The sequence below is a fragment of the Desmodus rotundus genome, chromosome 1, assembly GCF_022682495.2.
Source record: "Desmodus rotundus isolate HL8 chromosome 1, HLdesRot8A.1, whole genome shotgun sequence".
Lineage (NCBI taxonomy): Eukaryota > Metazoa > Chordata > Mammalia > Chiroptera > Phyllostomidae > Desmodus > Desmodus rotundus.
In genome coordinates this window covers 183,622,211-183,643,295 of record NC_071387.1, presented here as the reverse complement: position 1 = coordinate 183,643,295, position 21,085 = coordinate 183,622,211, and the positions used below count along the sequence as shown (strand labels likewise).

General features: G+C 40.1%; 1 protein-coding gene across 6 annotated transcripts in view; it reads left to right on the top strand.

Moving 5' to 3' along the window:
* Positions 1-21,085, top strand: part of SEMA5A (semaphorin 5A) — a 451,159-nt gene that overhangs the window by 258,968 nt on the left and 171,106 nt on the right. For all 6 annotated transcript variants that reach the window (XM_053913864.2, XM_024578532.4, XM_053913861.2 and 3 more), the window contains one exon: positions 19,575-19,637. In XM_053913864.2, coding sequence (XP_053769839.1) covers positions 19,575-19,637 — 63 coding nt within the window. The remainder of the gene's footprint in view (positions 1-19,574; positions 19,638-21,085) is intronic.

Here is a 21,085-nt window from a genome sequence, read left to right as displayed (position 1 = left end):
ATATGCATCTTTTTTTTTCCTACTGATTGAATGGATTTAGCTTCTCAAATCATTTGGGATTCTTTGGCATTTATTTTCAAATCTCCCTCAAAGCAAATGACAATTTCTCATCAACATGTGTGGAAATATTTGGTACGGGGAACCCCTTAAGAATATTACAAGCAAATGTTTGCCTAGTAGCTGCTTGCATTTCTCGCTTCCATTGTGGCTATACAGTAGGTCCCCTTATCTGTGGTTTCACTTACCGTGCATTGTTGCCTGAGGTCAACCATGGTCAGAAAATATTAAACAGGAAATTCTAAAACTAACAATGCATAGATTTTAAAATTGCATGCTGTTTTGAGTAATGCCATGAAATCTCTCCCATTCCCACTCCATCCTGCCTGGGATGTGACCCGTTCCTTTGTCCCCATCTGCATGCTCTCTAGGGGTGGGCACAAATAGGTTTACAGTTGTTTGTCTGAAAAATAATATGATAGTTACAAAATAATAATACAAGAATAAACTTTGTGTTTCGTGTACTCATAACTGTAAACCTACTTTTGCCCACCCCTCCCTGTGCATGCTGCCTGCCTATTGGTCCCTTATATCCATCTCGGTCAGCCGGTTTATTGTCCTAGTGCCGCAGTTTCAAGTAACACTTGTAGCAGCGTAACTATGCGTCACAGCGCCTGTGTCGCTCACATCACCTCACCTCACCGTGTAGTTACTGTCTCACCTCACAGCGCCAGAGGAGGGTGAGCACAAGACAGTGAGAGAGTTTGAGAGAGAGCGAGAGCATATTCATATACTTTTATCACAATGTATTGTGATCATGGTTCTATTTTAGTATTAGTTATTGCTAGTCTCTTACTGCACCTGGTTCATAATTAAATGCTCTCATAGGTGTGTGTGGGTATACATAGGTTGTAGCCATCCACTGAAGGTCTTAAAAGGAGTGGGTCGTGTCCCCAAGAGTAAGTGAGAACTACTCTATGTCCACATGAAAAACAGATACCTAAAGGATTAGAATGGGGTTAAAAAGGATTTTCTTTAAATAATTAAGAGCATTAAATAGGTAACTTTGCAGGTTTGCCATGTGCAGGCTCCGATTAAATACATTGATAAATTCTACTCAGTACTCCTTACAACCCTTTGAGATTCTTGCTATTTGTTATTTCCATTAAACAATGAGGGACATATATGTACGTATATGCAGAATTTACACTGGAAACCAGGAAGTAGAAATAACTGGTTTGTCTAGGGGAGTCACAGAAAATGATGGCATAGCTCTGAAGTGAACAACAATTTGGCCATTAGCTGAGATCAGCTAAGCAGCGCTTCCTGGGTGGCGTCTCTGTGCCGAGTTCATGGTGTGCAGGAGATTGATGAGCCCGATGCACACGATGAACATGGCACCTCTCCCATGATCAAGATACTAACGAAGTTTGTGTAGCATCGGGATGTTGTGTTGTAATGACAACCAGAATAGAGGATGTGAAATGATATATATACAGTATACACAGTCAAGGGAAGAAAATGCCCTTGAGTCAGAAAGAACAACGCACACTTTCCCTCCAGGTGGGGAGGGGAGGGGGCAAATGACCTGCCTGTACTCTAGTCCTATTGTGTTGTTTTATTTTTTACTTTTTTTATTGAATTTATTGGGATAACATTGGTTTATAAAATTATATAGGTTTCCGGAGTACAGTTCTGTAATTCATCATCTGTATACTGTATTGTGTGTTCACCTCCCCCAAGTCAAGTCTCCTTCAGTTACCATTTATTCCCCCTTTACCCTCTTCTAAATCCCTCAACCCCCTTTTTTGCTTAATCCCTTCGTTATTTTTGACACAGTGCCCCAACCCCCTTCTCCTCTGCCTGCTCTCAGACTGTTCTTGATCTGTGAGTCTGTTTCTATTTTGTTTGTTTGTTTGTTTTGTTCATTTGGTTGCCCATATGAGTAAAATCATATGGTACCTGTCTTTCTCTGACTGGCTGATTTCACTTAGCACAATGCTGTCCAGGAATAATGAGGGAGGGGGAAATGAAAAGATTCAACTGAATCAATAGTCAGTATTCAGCCCGGCTCTTCATATGCTCAGATAGACCCCAGGGTGGTGGGACCAGGCTTCTCAGTGTCTTTTACAAATAAGGAGAGACGGACCCAATGATATTAATGACTTGACCTTTGATCCCAAATGTGGAGAAGACAGACTGACAGACAAACTTGCTGTCTCTCCCTTCCTCCTTGATGAGCAGCATGTCTGCTTGGCTGTCAGTCTCTGTTAGGTAACGTAACACCACCCCTGAGACTGAGTTTAATCAATGCATTTTTTAATCCCATAGTCAGGATTTTTATTGGGTTGTTAAATTTTGGCTCACGGAGCCTGCTAATTTAAGAAGTAGAAGTATGAACGTAGAAGTCAGCCTCAAACTAGCATTTTGAGAACCTATTTGAAGGGAAGCGGGTAAGACTGGTAACTTCTTTAGAGATTCTTTCCGAGGAACTTAGTATGAGCATTTCTCTTTTATTTTAGCAGCCTGACATTTGACAGCTCTTCTCCCCAGTGTTCCTTCTCAGCTAGTTTTCAGTGTTCAGTTTCAGTGAGCTTTAGGCAGGTACAAACCTTAGGGTGCTGCCGTTGGTCATGGGGCGCCCTGGTAGCACCCGGACCCACCCTGACCTTTTGCTGGACTTCTTTCTCTTCACCCCCTGTAGCCTTGGTTGCTGCATACAGAGCTGTCTGGCTGTGCTTCCTTTTTTTATGACGCGTTCCGGAGCCTTTCTGAAACACCCACTGATGCCCTTGATGCTGGCCCCCTGAAACATCTGGCAGCCGGGCCCAGCACCGGGGTGCACTGCTGACGGTTCTGCTGCCTGGCTTCTGAATCAGTGGTGATGCCTCGTGCCTAACGTGGGGGTGGGAGGTAGTTAGGGGCTTCATTGACCTCATCTGTTGTGAGGAGAAACTGTAATCAACTGTTTAGAGCTATACAGTCTCAGTCCTTAATAAAACCACACATTGTGCTTGGGAGCTGACTATTTTGATGGGCATTTTCAGGTATGACACAGAAGCGTTTATTTCATTTTATTTACTTTCAGTGAGATTTAATTTGATGTGAAAAAAATCATATATAAGTGTGAAGCATATATGTATATAGGAAGTGTGTGGTGTGCGTGTGTGTATGTGTGTATATGTATGAGTGTGTATAAGTGTATATACATGAAATCAATGTATATAGTTTGTTTGCCAGATGTGGTGAGCTTCACTTTTTCCTGAGAGTAGTTCTGTGGTTGTTTCTCCAGTGATAGTACCTGTGCCATGTATCCTACTGAAAGGAAAACGTAAGCAGACTGTCATCCTTGGAGCTATCTGAGTGTCTTCGATACAGGCTTCTGTGAGGAGGTGGTGGAGAGGATAACTAATGAGTTTCTCTGTGTGTATTACTGTGCAGAGGATTTATTCTCTGGATTGTTGCCAGACGCAAAGCTCTTCAGGGCCAGGCGGGGATGCCCGCCACCCTGGTTAAGCCACACCCGCGTGGTGGGCCAGCAAATGCATGCTTGACAAAAACGAGCTCTCAGTGTCCGATGACCCTGGGCGCAGCTACCCCTCCTGGCTTACTCTGCCTTGCAGTTCACAGACCATGTCCACATTCATCTTTTTCTGTCTCACAACAATCTTATGAAACAAGAAGCACAGGGGTCATTATTCCCATTCCATAGATTTGCAGGATGAGTTTCAGAAATGCAAAATCATTTGCCCAAACTTTACACACATCTTGAACCTATGGTCTTACAACCCGGCTCACCTAATAGCAAATGTGATGAGGTTCTCGCCTTGAGGTGGTTACCCGTTCAGAAAGTTTCCAAAGGCAAAGTCATTGTGCCTCTCTAAACTCTCAGATTCATTCCTCCTTTCAGTTCATACTTAGTTAGGATGTGATGTGTGGCAATCTAATTTCTAAGTGCAGGAGGGAAAGTGGTGAGCCAAGGAAAAGAACTTGATTCTCTTAGAAGTTCCATTATACTTGGAGACGAACATGTCATCCATCGATGGTTAAGGAAAGTATTAGAAAGTGGTAAGTGTGTGCTGCTGAGAATTCAAGTGCAGTGATACAATAGACAGTATCTGAATGGCCCCTGTAGGTGAGGTGTTCAGAAAATCTCCACTTTCAGTGACGTTTGAGTTCATATCTGAATGTTGAGGAGTCAGGCAGAGGTGTAAAGGATGAGATTTCTGGGAAGAGAGACCAGCAAATCCAAAGGGTCAGAAGAGGGAATGACTTTGGTAGGCTAAAGCAAGGACAAGCTGTTCAGAGTTGTGGGATTGCAGTGGTTATGGGCAGAGGAATGGATGTGATCAGTGAAATGGGCTCAAAATCTCATGAGGTGTTTTGAACAATGCTGTAAACTCCAGGTTTTATTTTAATTACAACAGTAAGCCATTAGAGGTTATTAAACATAATCTCATTTTCATATTAAATAGTTACATTTGGTTGAGATATACAGAGGGTTATAATGGGGTGAGATTGGAGGAAGAGCACCAATTAGAAAATTGCTATCATAGTGTAGGCAAGGGATTCTTATGGAGACGTGGATGGATTTGGGATGGGGTGTGTGTGTTTATTACATCCAACAGGATTTACTGGTGGATTGAATGTGGACAGTGAGAACAGTCAAGGATGGCTCATATATCTTTCAGCTGAGCAACTATGTGAGTGGTGGTATGAACAAACTAGGAGAAGCAAGTTGGGAGACACTGAGGGAGGTCATCTGTGGTGATTCAGACATATCAAGTGTGGGACCCATGAGGGTATCACACGGGATATGCTCAAAAGAGAATTAGAAGAATGAATAGTTCCTGTCAGTAAGTAAGAATGGAAGTACACCATATTGATGGCTTCACTGTTGTGGGGCCAGGTAATGCTGTCCAAAGAGGAAAACTATGCAATAATAATTTTATCACTGATGTAGTGGCAATATAGAAGCTATTTCTAATGCTAAGAGTTTCTCCTGAGACACATCATTATTTAAAGGGAGAGCAGAAATTGGCAGAGATGGCCTAGGGATCAAGTGTTTTAGAAATACCCAGGGTCAGATGTTTAGAAAAGGTGAAAGTCCGAAATTTCGTAGACCATATATGGACTTGCTGCATTCATTTTTTCATAGACTCAATTAAAATTGGGTAATTAAAAATTATGTGTTGGTTGAGTCACCTGGTTTTTATGTTAGATGAACACAAATCTAACCAATTATGAATGACATTTGTCAAAACAACGTAGAAATAAACCAATCAGAATGGTTATAAATAGACTGATAAGGCCCTTGAATATGCAGAGAGAAATGATGAACACACTGGGACAGAGATGTTCTCATAACCAGAAATCATTTCTAAATTAAAAAGCAATTAAATATTTTATCACTGCTATTGGAATGTTTGTGGCTTGATTTTCACAGCTACAATAATCCTAAGAAAATAATTAAGAGACCTAATGATCCATCACAATCCATTAAATCAGTTGGCCTTGAGTGAGAGTATGTATAGATATGTATGGGGGGGAAAATGTTATCCTATTTGGAAAAATAAAGAAGAGAAAGCAACTTTTCTGAATTATCCAGCCTAATCAGATCTCTAGGCCTTAGGAGATGAGGGGGTAACTGTTACTGTTACTTATTTCAGGGATGTTAGAGCTCCTTGAGGGTGGGACTGTCCTACAAAATACTAAATTTAAAGCCCAGTGGTTTTCCACAGCTTGTGTGATGGCTTCAGGAGACATGTTTGGCCTCTCCCTTTAACACTGGCATTACTGTCAGCCTTGGGACCATTTAGGAGAATTGTAAAGTGCTGGATCCTCTAGTGAGAGGACAGCAGGGGGAACTATAAGACCATTTGGGGACAAGGAAGAGTGACATGCTCTGAGACAGCAGATTGGCTGACTTCTGACCAGTGTGAAAACCCAGGGTGCACCGGGTCCCAGAGTCTTTGTGTTTTCCAGGCCTGGTATCACCTCTTCAGTGGTCCTCACACCTCCTCAGGGTGTTCCTGTGCTTTGCTGTGGGAGAAAGGGGTTGGCTGGCTTCCATATTCCAGGTGGAGAGATGGGAACATGGGATCTTAGAATCTCATGTGGCTGTGCCTGCATAATCAGTGGGTCCATCATAACCAGGACTCAGGCTCTGTTGACCTAGGTGCTTATCACCTTCATATCTCTGTGGGATGGGTTTTTCTTTATTTCATCAAATCCAACATATAAACTCACTTTGGGAATATAACCCAGTTTGAATGACCTGTCTCGTTTAATAATCTTCACCCAAAAGTAATGTGTCAGATGGGATTATAGACACACCCACACATACTTGCTCTTGCCTTTGATATTATTTCAAGTGGGCTTGGATAACTCTGCAGAACTGCAGAGCGATAGACTATTCTACAGTTACTTTTGTGTTTTCCATGTACTTTCAGAGCTCAAGCAGCCTGAGGTGAGGCTGGGGCGAAGTGGGTGCTAGCTAAGACTTTCAAATGAATGAATATGTCTGCAATGCACATTGAAATCTTAACAGTGTTGTCAAAGTCTCAGTAACAACAAAATGAAATGAAGGGACAGCATCTCTTCAGCTAAACCTTCCCTCCGAGGTTCATTTCCCTTCCAAGGGTCTTTTCCCCCTTTTATTAGAAAGAAATGCACAGTACATTTTATTTCCTTTGAAAAGTTCAAAGCAAGGGAACTTGATCTTTCAGTAGGACTTTGGTAAGGCAGGAAGAAATTAGGAATCTTCAAGTTCCTGGCACCCTACTCACTAAAAGAAGGGGCCTTACGATGTGGGCAAAGATCATGGATGCTGAAGCCATATGTCTTGGGTTCAAATCCTGGGTCATCCACTTAATAGCTTGATGACCTTTGGTAAGTTATTTGCCTTCCTACCTCATGTGTAGGATGAATTGAATACCAACAGCTGATTCACAGGGCTGTTGGGAGGGCAGAGTATGTGACGCTGGGCAGAAGAGCACTCTATTCCATCCCCATCGACCATTCTGGAATGTTTTCCCCGATATATCTTCCTGGCTGCTCTTTCAAGGTGTGCTACTGTCAAACATTGTCTGATTTCTTGTTCCTGCTGTTGCTTTGCTCTAATACGTACTAGCCACTCTTTCAACGTTGTGACAACTCCAGATCACTGAGTGCTTTCTACAGTCCTCGTTTATCTGTTGGGTCTGCTTGAACTCGCTTTGCTTATCCAAAGGGTAGGCATGTGATTCAGTCCAAACTTGAAAAATTAGAGTAAGACCCAAAGTGTTCCCCAAAATGCCATTAAATTTCCTCTGTTGATAGTGAGAAATATGATTGAGATCCAAGTATACTTAAAATTCTTTGTGAATTCTGAATTTGGCTGGTTTGGAGGCAGAATAAATATTTGGTTTTTTAATAGCTTGTTTCTTTTCAGAATTTTTCACATATATGAAAATATAAAGAGAAATGTTAGACTAATAGATATGAAAAACTTAATTATTCCATTCTATTTTTTACTTACAAATTTCAATTTCTTTAACTTTGTTAAATGTCCTGTAAGTCAAGGATGGTTAAGTTTTCTCCCATTTTTCATTTGTTGGTGTCATATTACTTTCATATCATCGCATTTGCTTGACTCTGTGCACAGGATTCCAAGCAGATAAGCCTTTGTCATTAGACTTTGAAAAGAGTTCCTGTACAGAACTACGTGAATTCTTATAATGTTAGCACAACCTTTCATGGGATAAATATGGTTTGTTGTTTTTCAGTTGGTTTAATAAAACCAAAATTCACTACCAATAAACTAAAGTATGTTTCATTCAAAAAGTGTGATGATAAAAACATCCTATGAATTTTTTTGTTAACTATTTTGTATTTTAGAAGTAAATTTATTGTCCTATTATGTTTTTCTTCATGCCGAATTGCAAAGACAGTTTATTTTTGTATGACTGGAGTTACTTTATTGGGGGTGGGAAGAAGGCAGTCCATAATTACGCGTGGCCCTCAGACCAAAGCCAGCCAGAGGAGTGGGTGGGCATTGGTGTCATACAATAGATCAGACAGACTTGAGCTACGGATGTCCACCCAGCTGTCACGTCAGGCGTGTGGTCCTCCTCCACACATCTGTGGTGCACCTCCCATTACTAAGTAGCTGGTTTCCCACCCTTCTGTCATCGTATTGTCACTGGCTATTTCAGTTCTCAATATCTGACTGCTCATTGCCTGCGAGGGTCGCTACCCCCGTCTCCTAGTCACCCACTCTCCGTTCCGGGCCTTATTGTGCCCCCAAAGAGACCTTTCTCAAATACTGATCTCAGCATGCCAACTTCTTGCTTAACCTCTGAACATGCCTTCTCTTTAGATCATGAGCAAAGTCTGAACTCCTTGGCATGGTTTGTGAGGTCAGGCTTGAGCTGCTTTCCAGACTCTTCATCTCCTCTTCGTCTCTCTCCCGGTACTTGCAGTTTCTCAGATATGCTTTCTTTCCATTCCAGGACTTTGCATGGGATAATTCCCTTCCTTTTCATGAACTCCCATCCCTGCATTCACTGATCAGTTCTTTCACAATCCAGCTCAAACCTTGGTTCATCTGCAGCCACATCTGGACCAAGTTCCCTTCCAATACGCCCCAAACCACGGAGTGTATCCCTCCGAGAGATGTATTTGATATCAGGGACTGCGTCTTTTATATTTGCAGACCAGCTCAGATGTTTGGCAGAACGTGGAGGTAAATTTATCCACCTGGTGACATCAAAATCATGTGTGTGTGTTTGTGTGTTTGCACACTTGTGTATATTTCATGGGTACCTATGCCTATAGTAGTTTTCTGTGGCTGCTGTAACATATTACCACAGTCATGGTGACTTAAAGCGAACAGAATTTCTTCTCTCACGGCTCTAGAAGCCAGGAGCTAAAATCAAGGAGGCTGGGCTGTGTTCCCTCTCTCCCCTTCTAGGGGAGCATCTGTTCTTTGCCTCTTGGAGAGTCTGGTGGCTGAGACTCTCCTCGACCTGTGACTGCACCACTGCATTCGCTGCCTCTGTGATCATATTACCTCCCCTCTGTGTGTGTCAAACCTCCACCTGCCACCCTTTGTGAGGATACCTCTCATTACACATGGGGCCCGCCTGTATAATCTGGGCTGATTTCCCCATCTCAAGATCCTTCATCACATCTGGGAAGCCCTTTTTGCCTACAGGTAACATTCACAGGTACCAGGGAATAGGATGTGAGCATCTTTGGCAGGGGTCATTATTCAGCCTGCCACAATGGGCCACCACCAGACATATACAATGTGTGTTTCTGGAAACTACTCAGAGCCATAGAGCCAAATAATTGACTTCAAATTCCTTCATGGAAATTTGGGTAAAGTTGCAAGATTTGGCAATTCATTGTCAGCTCTGTCTAATCACGTATCAGAAGAGCTGCTGAGAATACATGGAAAAGGGAGGGAGAGACTGAGTGAAGTTGACTTCCATTTATTGTAAAATATAACAAAACATCCATTTTCAATAAAAACATCTTAAACACTATATGTATCATAAAATGACCAGCTCTGCCCTGACTGGTGTGGATCAATTGATTGGGTGTCATCCTGCAAAGCAAAAGTCACCAGTTCGATTCCCAGTCAGGGCACATGTCTGGGTTGCGGGTTTAGTCTTGGTTGGGTGGGGTGTGTACGAGAGGCAACCAAATGATGTTTCTCTCCCTCTCTTTCTCCCTCCCTTTCCCCCTTTCTAAAAATGAATAAATAAAATAAAATAAAATACCAGCTGTTATTCTCATACTTAACACTGTTGGACTTGTTTCCTAGATAGAGCTCATTTTCATCAGAGAATTTTGTAAGGATAATATTCTAAGACTTGCCCCTGGCATGTAAATAAATTGAGTATACTATAGAACAGAGAAAAATGTTTGAAGAAATAAATGGCAAAAGCACAAATTTCTGCTCAATGTTAAGTTATGTATTTGCTTTAATAAGTTTAAGCAGATATTACTAAAATAACAAGAATGTTAAATATTAACTGAGAAATGAATATATCGATAACATTCATTAAGTCCACATTTAACATTGGAATATTATAAATAATGTGTCTTGAACAGAAGTATATCATCTTGTTATACATTTTATTTAAAATAAAAGAGAAATGTAACTGCCCAAATGTACACCAGAAGACAAATTTTAATGTTCATTTCTCTTAGCTGCAAGCAAAAATTTATGGAAATAATACTGATAAGGCTCATAAAAGGCTTTTCAATATATCTTGTGATGTGGCAAATAGCTCAATATGTTTTGAAGTTGGAAGGAAAGCTAATCTTTGTAGTGGTAAGACACATCTCAGGAAGCAAGTATTTATAACACAAATAGTAAGTAAATTCTGAGTGGTCCAGTGAGTATAAAACAATTCCTTGGTAAGCATCTATAATCTGAGCTTTGTAAGTACTCCCATGATTCTAGCACACCTTCTAACCCAGAACTGCTGAGAAAATCAGGTATGAAGTGTTGTTTGTTTTCAGAAAAGTAGAAAATATTGATGGAAGAACTAAAACAAACACCCATTTATTTCTGTCTATATTGGCTATTAAGCTGACAGTCTGTGCAGCATGTTTCATTAGGATTTATCCAGGGTGAATAATAGGACCAAGACTGATGACCCCCAAATAAGTGACCTTCCACTTCAAGAAAGAGAACTCTTAACACACAAAATCACAGATAGGACAGTCCTCTTGAAGCTGTAAAAGTATCTTATTGACGTCCATACAATGAAATTCTAAGCTGGACAAAGAAGTATAGGGTTTCTGCCTCTTCATTCGCATCCATGCAGAAGTTGCTGCAGTCAGTCCCTTTGTTTGTACATTTGTTTCGTGTTGCCTTACTGCTTTGTCTGACCTGTGGGATGCAGCCCTGTGTGAGCCCTTTCACTGTGTTTGCAAATGAAATTTAGCGTCTGCCTAGGAAACTCACTCCTGTGTTCGGGTCAGACTTGTCTCTCTTCGTTTTCCCAATGGTTCTAGAATGGGATGGCCAGTAGTCAAGTGCTCTGTGCTAGAAGAAAGCATTGGTCAGAGCCTTTCTGCAGATATAGCTTTGTGAAGACATGTCCAAGAAAGCCTTCATTGTGTCAATCAAGTTGTTCATTTGCAGAGTTGGTCAAGGTCCTCCAAAGTATCCCATGCCAATATGCTTCTCCATCTTTCTTTCTTCTTTCTTTACTTACTTATTTATTTATTTAGCAAGACCTTATGTCATTGTTCCATAAAGTCTTCAAATAGTCTTAAGCTCGGTTCAGTCTGATACTTGTTACCACATTGTATAATCAGCTTACTCCTTTTGGGGTGCCCCTTAGCATGTGCAGCATGATTGTTACATCAGCTAAAATGTCTAATTATAGCTTCTAGAAAACATCATGATTTCTGTTGAACATTACAAATACTGCGGTGTTTGAAAGGCATCGTCTATATAATTGTATGCTCTAAAAAAGAAAAAACATGGTATTAGAAGCAATCATTTTCCCATGAAACACTTTTGGGAAATACTAAGTTAGGCAAGTCCTTGAGAAGTCAACACTTTTATCCCATGCTTGATGGACTTTGAATTGGTTGGGTGTCATCCTGCAAAACAAAAAGTCACCAGTTCCATTCTTTAGGAAATTTATGTTGAAAATAGTCTTCCTCTGGTAATTGAACATTTTCATTACATTTAGGCTAACAGATTGAACAGTAAGCCACTTTTCAAACCAATCCATTTGGATCCATAAAAGTGATTTCTTTGAATCCAGGAGCAGCTCACCTTCCTACTAGCCTTACCTTCCAACATCACTCTCATTAATGGCAACATTTTTGCAGTACAACAGTTGTTGGAAGCCTCGGTGTCTGATAATTATCATTGAAAATTATTCCAAACATTATCCTTTAATATTGGGCTCCTTTCTGATGCATTTTTTTTCCAAAAATCATCCCAGTGGTGCATATCCATATTCAGGAATAGAGTTATTACAATCCATCCTACATTATTTTGATTTCTCCACCCGCAGGTCCATTCCAAGCCCTTTAAATTGCTTATCAGACACACCTGGTCCCTTAAAAAAGTAACTTGTCAAATATGTTTTCTGGAATCTCAGGATTCTAGAGGTGCTCATGGATTTTATGTGTAATATGTGTTTTAGTTCTATTATTTAAAATAGGATTTATACCAATGTAGACCATATATACAATTATAAACACATTGGAAGTCTTTTGCGAATTAATTTTTTATTATGATGTTACCTGGATTACTTGGTTTATTGTGGAACATGGGGTAAAGTGTCTGGTGTCATTTCTGATTATATTCCAAAGCAACTGAATTTCAAAGGTGGCCTTATTTATTACTACTTTATTTATATAATCAGTATTATTTCAAAAATAGGCAACAGAGCAAAATCTAGAAATAATTGAATGCCGAGAGCACTGTGACTCAGCAGTCACTTGTCCTCACTTTTTTAATGATTTAATGTGATCATCTTGTACTTGAAACATGACGTTATTAAATGCCATATTTACCTTATTTAAATGAGATTATGCATAAGATTTACTTAAAGAAACCAGTCTACTGCTAAAAAAAAAAAAAGTGTGGATCTCCCTAGTCTTTCCTGTCCCTCTTTAGAAAGAAGCCACCTCCATTCTTTCTCTTCACACTTTGGGGCACAGTCAAGTGTTTGGATGAGGACTCCTTGTGGGGTGTTCACAGCAGAAGTGCAGCATATGGTGGGCTCACCCAGACACTCAAAGTCCCCACAGTCTCCCCTTCCCTTTGTGCATGGGAGGTCCTCTGGGGACACCCTGGAGATGGTTCCAAGGCTGTGTGTATAGGGCGTTCTGTATTCAGTCATTTAGTATTCAGTAACTGTCTGTTGAGTTCTTGTGTATGAAACACTGTTCTAGATTCTGGGAACACATAAGTGATCCAAGAGGGCAAGATGCTGCCCAAATGTAACTGGCCTCCCATTGGGGATTGAGAAGGCAGATGTGGTTTTGCACACATAGTTATAAAGGCCTCTTTGGGGGATGAACACGTGAGCAAAGACGTGCAGGGGGCAAGGGTGTTAGCTAGGTGGGCATCTCGGAGGAGTGTTCCAGGAAGTGGGACTGGCTGGTGCGCGGGCCATGTGGAACACATCTGCATGGTCCGGGATCACATCATGGGGTCCATGTCTCCTGAAACACAGTGTCGGGGTGGGGGGCTCTAGAAATGAGACAGAAAGAAAGTGGCTGGATATGGCCGAACATTGCAGATGGCTTTGGCTTATACTCCAGATTAATCGGGGGTGAGGGGCTGGAGGGCTGTGGCAGAAAAAGGATGGATGACACCTCAATATTCATTTTGAAAGCACAACATTGTTGCTACATAGAAGAACTATCTTTTCATATTCAAGACGTTTAATTTCACAAAACCAACCCAAGATTCTTACATTGTCTTTGGCCACACACTTGTTGACTCTATAGCTTCATTAGGTGAATCATTTCTTCTCTAAAATCAATACTAGGATCATGGATGGATCCAGGGACTTTAAAAATGAATACACTCTATACAGGGGAATCAATACTTTTTATGATTAATGAATATTTACTGAATGCCAATAGCTCTAAACTTAGACATGCAACATTTTCTGTGATTTAGTTATATGTTTTTCTAGCTTATGAGGAAACAAAACAAAGAAACTGACAATCAATAATGAGAGGGATGCACTTTGAGTTTCAGTGGTCGGAGAGTGGCTCAGAGCACCGGTTTGGGTCTAAGTTACAGTTCCAGTCTACCAAGATTTTTTTTTTTTTGGCTTTTGCTGAGTTTTTTTAGCCAATGTTGTCATCCAAGTTATTATAGTATTTCCCACATAATATTATAGAGATGTAAATTGGATAAATACATAGATCGTGCTTAGCACTGTAGCTAGCACTTGACAAAAGTTCAGTAAATTGTTATCAGTAATTTGCCTAAGATCTGGCAGCTAATTTGTAGCAGAGTAATGACCCTATTTGTGTGGTATCACTTGTCAGCCTCAAACTCCTACTTTTATGTCATGTTCTCTGTGCGAATTTGAATCATGTTCCCCCAAAATCCACGTTCACCTGGATTCTCAGAATGTGACCTTTGTTGGAAATAGTGTCTTTGCAGATACAATCAGTTAAGATGAAGGCATACCAGACCAGGGTTTGGCTTTACTTTATAGACCAGTGTCCTCGTAGGAAGGGGGACATTTGGACAGAGACACACTGATATACCATATGACAACAGAGGCAAAGATTGGAGAGAGGCTAAAACCAGGGAATGCAGGGGATTGCCCACAACCGCCAGAGGCTAAGAGAGAAGCCCAGGCGGATTCTCCCTTGCAGATTCCAGGGGAAACCAAACCTGTGGACACTCTGATTTTGAACTTCTAGCCTTGGCAACTGAGAGAGAACGGGTTTCTACTGTTTAAAGCCACTCAGTTTGTGGTACTTTCTCATGACAGCCCTAGGAATGTAATATACTACCTACTGAGTTAAAAAAACAACCCTCACTTTAAAACGCCCAATTAAAAAAGAAGAAAAAAGAGGCCCAATGAGCATTTAACAAATTGGGAGTTCCATTGTGCAGATTTCAAAATAAGTTTGATTTGATAATATTATGAGAGAGAAAATCTTGGGGTTTAAAATAAGGTTTACAGCCCTGGCTGGTGTTGGTCAGTGGGTTGGAATGTGGTCCCGTAGACTGAAAGGTTGCGGGTTTGATCCCTGGTCAGGACACACACCCACGTTGCAGGTTCAGTCCCCAGTCAGGGTGCTTACAAGAAGGCAACTCATCGCTCTCTCTCTCATACCTCTCCCCCCACCCCTTCCTCTCTAAAAGAAATGAAAATATATCCTTGGGTGAGGATAAATAAATAAGACTTATAAATGACAATAATACATGTTTATGAGACTCTCTAAGGTTATAATTTACAATGTCTCTAATTTCGGAAGATATTAGGGTAATGAGAATCAAAAAACAATACTTAGATGATATAAAATCCCCTCCCAATTCTCTGATTCTCAGGGGTCACTGTAAGCATGACGTGACTTGCCTGTATTTGACATGGGCATAAGTTCAAGTATATGGCAAAGTAACATTAAATATGAGCAAGTACACTACTACCCACCACAAAGGGAAGATGGGGAGGAAGCTGGACAAGTCTTGCCAAAGTGACTCAAGTCACTTTGTGTCTCTCAGTGCACACAGCATGCCATCTTAAGTGCCACTTGTTTTACACCTGTCACATGTGGCCGTGAAAGGTCATTAGCGATGATGTCTTATGCTCAAGGATGACTAGATCGACTCTTTATTCAAGTTACATAAAAATGACAGTTATTTCAAGTTCCAGCTAGTTTGTATTTGCTTCCATTTTGAACAAAGGTATGGCCTCACATTCCCTGGCAATTTGTTTATAATTGCCCTGACAATTTAACATTCTCCAGTGTTTCACAGAAATACATGACATAAGAATATGAATACAAACATGTAAAAAAAAAGCCCTCAGGTGGTTGTTAATTTTTGGCACTGTGTAATTAAACTAGTTTTTAAAAAAATGTTATCACTTGCCAGTATCTAATTAGCAAAGCCATCTGCTGAAAGAGTAGTGGCCCATCTGCCTAAGAATGTTGTTCTCTTCATTTTTGTGAAAAGTATCTGCCTTTGCTGGTCCCTGTCTAATTAACTTCTCTCACTGCGAAATGTGATATACACAGCTTTGTTTATATACTTCTGAGAACTGTGGACTTAAATGTATGTAACACACACATAAAAAGAGCCAATCATTTTTCTTTCCTACATCTGATTTACTCCTGAGATTTCAGCTCAGTTTATCACAACGCAAGCACGGGTGTGTGCGTGCCAGTGGGGCGTGCACTGTATAATGAAACACTAGGAGCTTCCTTACACCCTCAAGGTTTCTGCAGGTAAAAAATGACTTTCCGCAAACCCACTCCATCTCCTTGTAGTTCTGTCTGTAACACTGTCACTTCCGGAAAGTTGATGATGTCGTCAGCTCTACTCTGTCACCGGATCTGAGATGAACATGGCTACCGTAACAAGGAACATGAGCACTGTTGCATTCTCATGATCTTGTCTAGACTGATGGAAGACACTAACTAGTATTTTGTTACAAGCTAATATCCAATGTGTGCCAATGTTATCGATATGTCAGTTTTTCCTTCCATCGCTCATTATCTAGCACAAAGCCTTGCACTTGCTGGGCACCCGCTGAATATTTATTGCATGACAGAGAATGAGTATGTGTGCGCAGAGGAAAACTTTTTTAACTAGTTGAAGAGCACAGATGTTATTTGTATGTATTTACAGACAGAAAATGCACCACAAACAGGAATCTTCATGTCTTTTAAAAAATAGGTGTTTCAACTCTTTGCCTACTGTGTACAGCCAAATAATGGCAATATTACTGCTACATGTCTGCTGTTGAAAATTATAATGAAGAATAAATGCAGAATGGAATAGGGAATTGATTCCTTTTCTCTACTGAGCTCTGGTGCAATGGAAAAAGACAGGAGATGGCAAAAATTAAAGATTAAAACAACCCAGAGACTCAGGAAATTAGGTCATTAGTGCTGTATTAGATCTGGAATGTAGAAGGAAGAATGCGTTCCTTTCTGTTTTGACTGTCATAAAGCCGGGTGTGGGTAGGTAAGAAAGATGGCTTCACAAATTGGTAGTGGGATTTGCTCCAAAATTATGACACATGAAAGAATAACCAAGAATCTCCAGTGCAAATAGAGCGAGAAGGCTCAACTTAAAGTTTTAACTGTTTAGAACCAATCTCGTGGAATGATAAAAGTTATGACCAAAAGGTTATGACATAATCTAATTTTATACAAAACAATGAGTAACTTTGAGAACTAAGAGCTCCCACAGGAGAGTTCCAATGACATTCATATTTCTCTCCAAGGAAAGTGGGGTTTTTTATATGTTTTTCCTCACAATGGTCAAATGGGTAAAGTGTCGCTCACTGAGGGAATAAAAGACACCATGGGATTAATCTGGAACCCCCCATTTTAGGCCAGTCTGGAAAAGACACGTTGTCCCACTACATTCTTTTTCAAATTCTGGAATATCTCACAATATTTGTTCAGCCTTGTAATAGGTTTTTCAGTTCCACTGCTAATATAATTTCCCTTTATCCCATCCTTTATTCAGGTAGAAAGTGAGTCAACAGAAAAAGCTATACAATTATGGTCTTTAATTCTGGATTTGAATATTGTTGGAAAGCTGGTGATACTGTAATGAAAATACCCAGGATCGTACATTTTGATACTTTTACAAACTGTCTTCAGAAGTATCTGTAAGATTTGTCCTGTTTTCTATTGGTCCCATAAACGTGTGTGAGCAGTTGCTCTTTCTTAGTCAACTGAATAAAGTAATGAAATATTTTTGGAAATCTCTCACAATCTTTTTCCTATTCCTTCCTGTTTCAATCGCTGGCCAATATTTATCTGGAAAATTCAAAGGATAATTGGGAATTAGGTGGACCTCGAGAGCTGTTTGTTTGCCATTTCAGTGGAAAAATCTGAGCCATTTTATGCATTTAATAAATATTCTTCTCGCAAGCCTGGGACTAGCCTTGCTCCTCACTAGCTCTTGTGTTTACTGAAGAGAGTGTTACTATTCAACTTTCAAAAAAATCGCTAGACCACAGAGGGCCATTATAAAATACCTCTTTCTCTCAAGCATTTCACTGTATAGAAATTAATTTCTCTCTGTGATATATAAAACTAAATCCTCTTGGTGGTATAAAATTGCAGTTGTAATAAGGTCTACTTTGTTAAAAGAATATATCATACTGGATCGATTCTGTTTGGAGTTTAAATAAGGGTAAAGGCATGGATATCTTTATTTAAATAAAAACAAGAGTGAGCTTTTATAAAGAGATCCAAGAAAGGAAACATCTACTCAGAATGACAGCAACGCATTTATTTTATCTGTGCTTCATGGAGATAGACAGTTATGAAACTGTTTGTGAAGCCCTTATCTCTTCTCTGGAAGTGCCATCACTTTTCATGCAACTATTTGTCATCGTACCATGGAATTCAAGTCATTTGTTTGCATGAGATGCTGATTAACTGTGACTATATTGTTGCCATTAAACCTTATGAACAGGAAAGCATCACAGAAAGAATTAAATTCTCTTATCAGATGGCGACACTGACAAACCTCTCCAAGCCTGCAGGAGGGAGAACAGTTGTAGTTTTGTTTCTGTTTGAAAGATGCTCAAGTGTCCTCTCTAGGATACTTTTCTTATGGACTCATATTTGCCAAGTTAGATAAGTTATACACGATTCAGTGTTTCATGTTTTAATCTTTGTTATGTTGCATTCTTTGGAGGATAAGTAGAAATTAGATAATGGTGTTAGAATGACTTTGTTATTCTCCTAAGTTTTGGAGAGTTAGAAGAAAAATCTTTCTAGAAGTAAGAGTGAAGCTGTTATTCTTCAAAATATTAGACATTAGTTTATCTTTGGCTAACTTAGTTTATTATTTAACATTAGCCCAAATTAACAAAAAATTTCCCTTGTTTAAATATTTTTTTCTGACAATGATTTAGCCAGTTCTTCAGAAATACTGAATTCTTCAGAAATTTACTCTAAAGTAAGATAGGACATCACTGTAATAACGTGTACAGCTGGAGAAAACATTTTTACCCCATAATAGTCCACATTCCATGAAGTAATAGAAGAGATAGACAACTTACATGGGAAAATTTGTTCAAAAGATGATTCACAGTCTCAGCATAGAGACCATTAATGTCTGCAAGCATCACTTCCTCCTATGAAGTCAGCGCTGTCTGGTAGCTTCACTAACACAGGCTCCATTTGTGAGTTAGCACCCCATGTGTGAGTACCCACATCCAATTGATCAGCACGAGTTAGGTTTGGAAAGTCCGGGAAAAGATATTTAACAGTTGGGGCTCTGAATATTTACTCAGAGCTAATAACAGTGTGAACATTACTGGTATCGGGGTGGGGGGAACCCTAGATGTGCTTTTTGCAAGAGCTACTTATTTTATTGACTGTTCACCATTTATATATGTATCTTGGCAGTAAAAAGAAGCAAAATCATTCTTGTTGCATTATCTGCAAATATCGGTAGATGACATATTATTAAAATAAAAACGTAAATGTCTAAAGGAGCATTTGGACCCTTCTGCACCAGGCTTCTCTTGGAAGCACGCTACAGGTATATTCTGTGACGTCACTGAAGTGACGGTTTCTGTGACTGTGCGCTAGTCGGCACCTCGTTGGACGTGCCTCTCTCATAGTGACCACACCTAAATATCACGTGATTGCTGCTTAAACGCAATACTTAGGCAGGGAGTCCCTTAAAATTCTTCCCCTTTAAAGCCCCGTCTCAGCCCATATGACTGAGTTTTATGTACTGAGTTTAAATTCTATATTAGTTTAAAATTATTGGTGTGTGGTGCACCCACATTTTCTAATCTGGTTACTGGTGTCTTATTTTTTTCCCTGTTATTCAATCAGAACCATAATAATTGCTGTCACTTTGGTCTCTCCTGTAGGCCGTGGAGTGGGAGTGTGATGAAGTGACCAAGAAGGCCTGTTACAGTAAGGGCAAGTCGGAGGTAAGGGGACACGGCCATGGTGGTTGTCAGCTCTCTGAAGGATGAAACATGAAGCATGTGGATGTGAAGGCTCTTCCTGATTATGGTGCTGTGTAAAAAAAAAAAAAGCAAGATTTTAAATATATATCCAGTAAATTCTCTAGGTTTTATCATTAAATTAGTTTCCAAAAGGGGATTTAGAACGTAAGATCAGATCTAATTTGCACTCTCAGTCTTTAGACTAAGCTATGAAATTAATTAGTTATGATATCATTTAGAATAACATAGGCCTGAATTTTTAAATAATATTTTAATTTTCCCTGATTGTGCCTTATAGCTAACTCCAGAAAAGTAACTATATTCTATCTAAAATAATAGCATCAAAAATGAGTTGAAATTTCTTTATAATTTGTCTTAATATATTTTTAAAATGAGCACTCTTTCCACGAGAAAATCTACATGCACGCTTTCCCCGTCCCCTCCACCAAAGGAAGTCGCTTCACAAAGAGCAGCAAAGAGGGCTCTCTACCAAAGATGGTCCAAGGACAAAAGATAGGGCAAATGGAGGTCGCTGGGAAAGCATCCTCACACCGTAAAAGACTGGTATTTGTAAAAGACTGTCCTGCCCTTAATTTTACCCAACTTCACTGCCTGTCTCTCTCTTTAAACTCAACAGTTTTGAGGGTCAGACACATAGGTAAGTCTCAGAAAACTTAGTCATTGCATTTCCCAAAGCTGAATAAAGAACTAAAATAAAGCAAGAAGGAAGAGGAGGAAGAAGAAAATACAGTCTTAGCGAGGGAAGCACTTGGAGATAAAGAAAAAGAAAAGCTATTTATCAAAAGATCTCTAACCTCAGAAAATGCCTCTGAAATAAATCATGAGAAGCACAAAGATACAAGGAGATTAAAGGTAGCACCAGGTTACGAAGAATCAGAACACTGTCTCCTGAAATACCCCCGAAAATAAATAAGGACGTAATAAATTTATTTACCTCAATAACCTTCCTGAGATTGTATAGATTTTGTATAAGCCTTTTGAAAAGACGCTTTCTTTTTCCTCCCTGTAATATTTACACATCTTAACATGACAGATGTGTTGTACTTTTGCTCCTCACTCACCAGAGCACAGGGAGCTCTTCAAGTCAGACCACCGTGCTGAGTGAGGGATGTAACGTGTGGAACCAGATTTACCTGGGGCTGGGGTGGAAAAAATCGCCTTGCTTTGTACCAGCAAGATTCCCTGAAGGAAAGCACCGGCCTTCCTTTCATGGTTCTAAGGCCAACATCCCCCCCTTTGCCTGAGGACATCGGTGCCTTCCAGGGTCCGTCCCAGGGCACTGTGTGATGACCTCATTCTTATTTAGCATTTGTTTAGCGTCTGGTTCCTTCTTAATGTGCTACTGGACACAGGAACTATCTGATGAGGACCCAAGCCCAGTGTCTGCAGCACAGAAGTGAAGGAAGCCT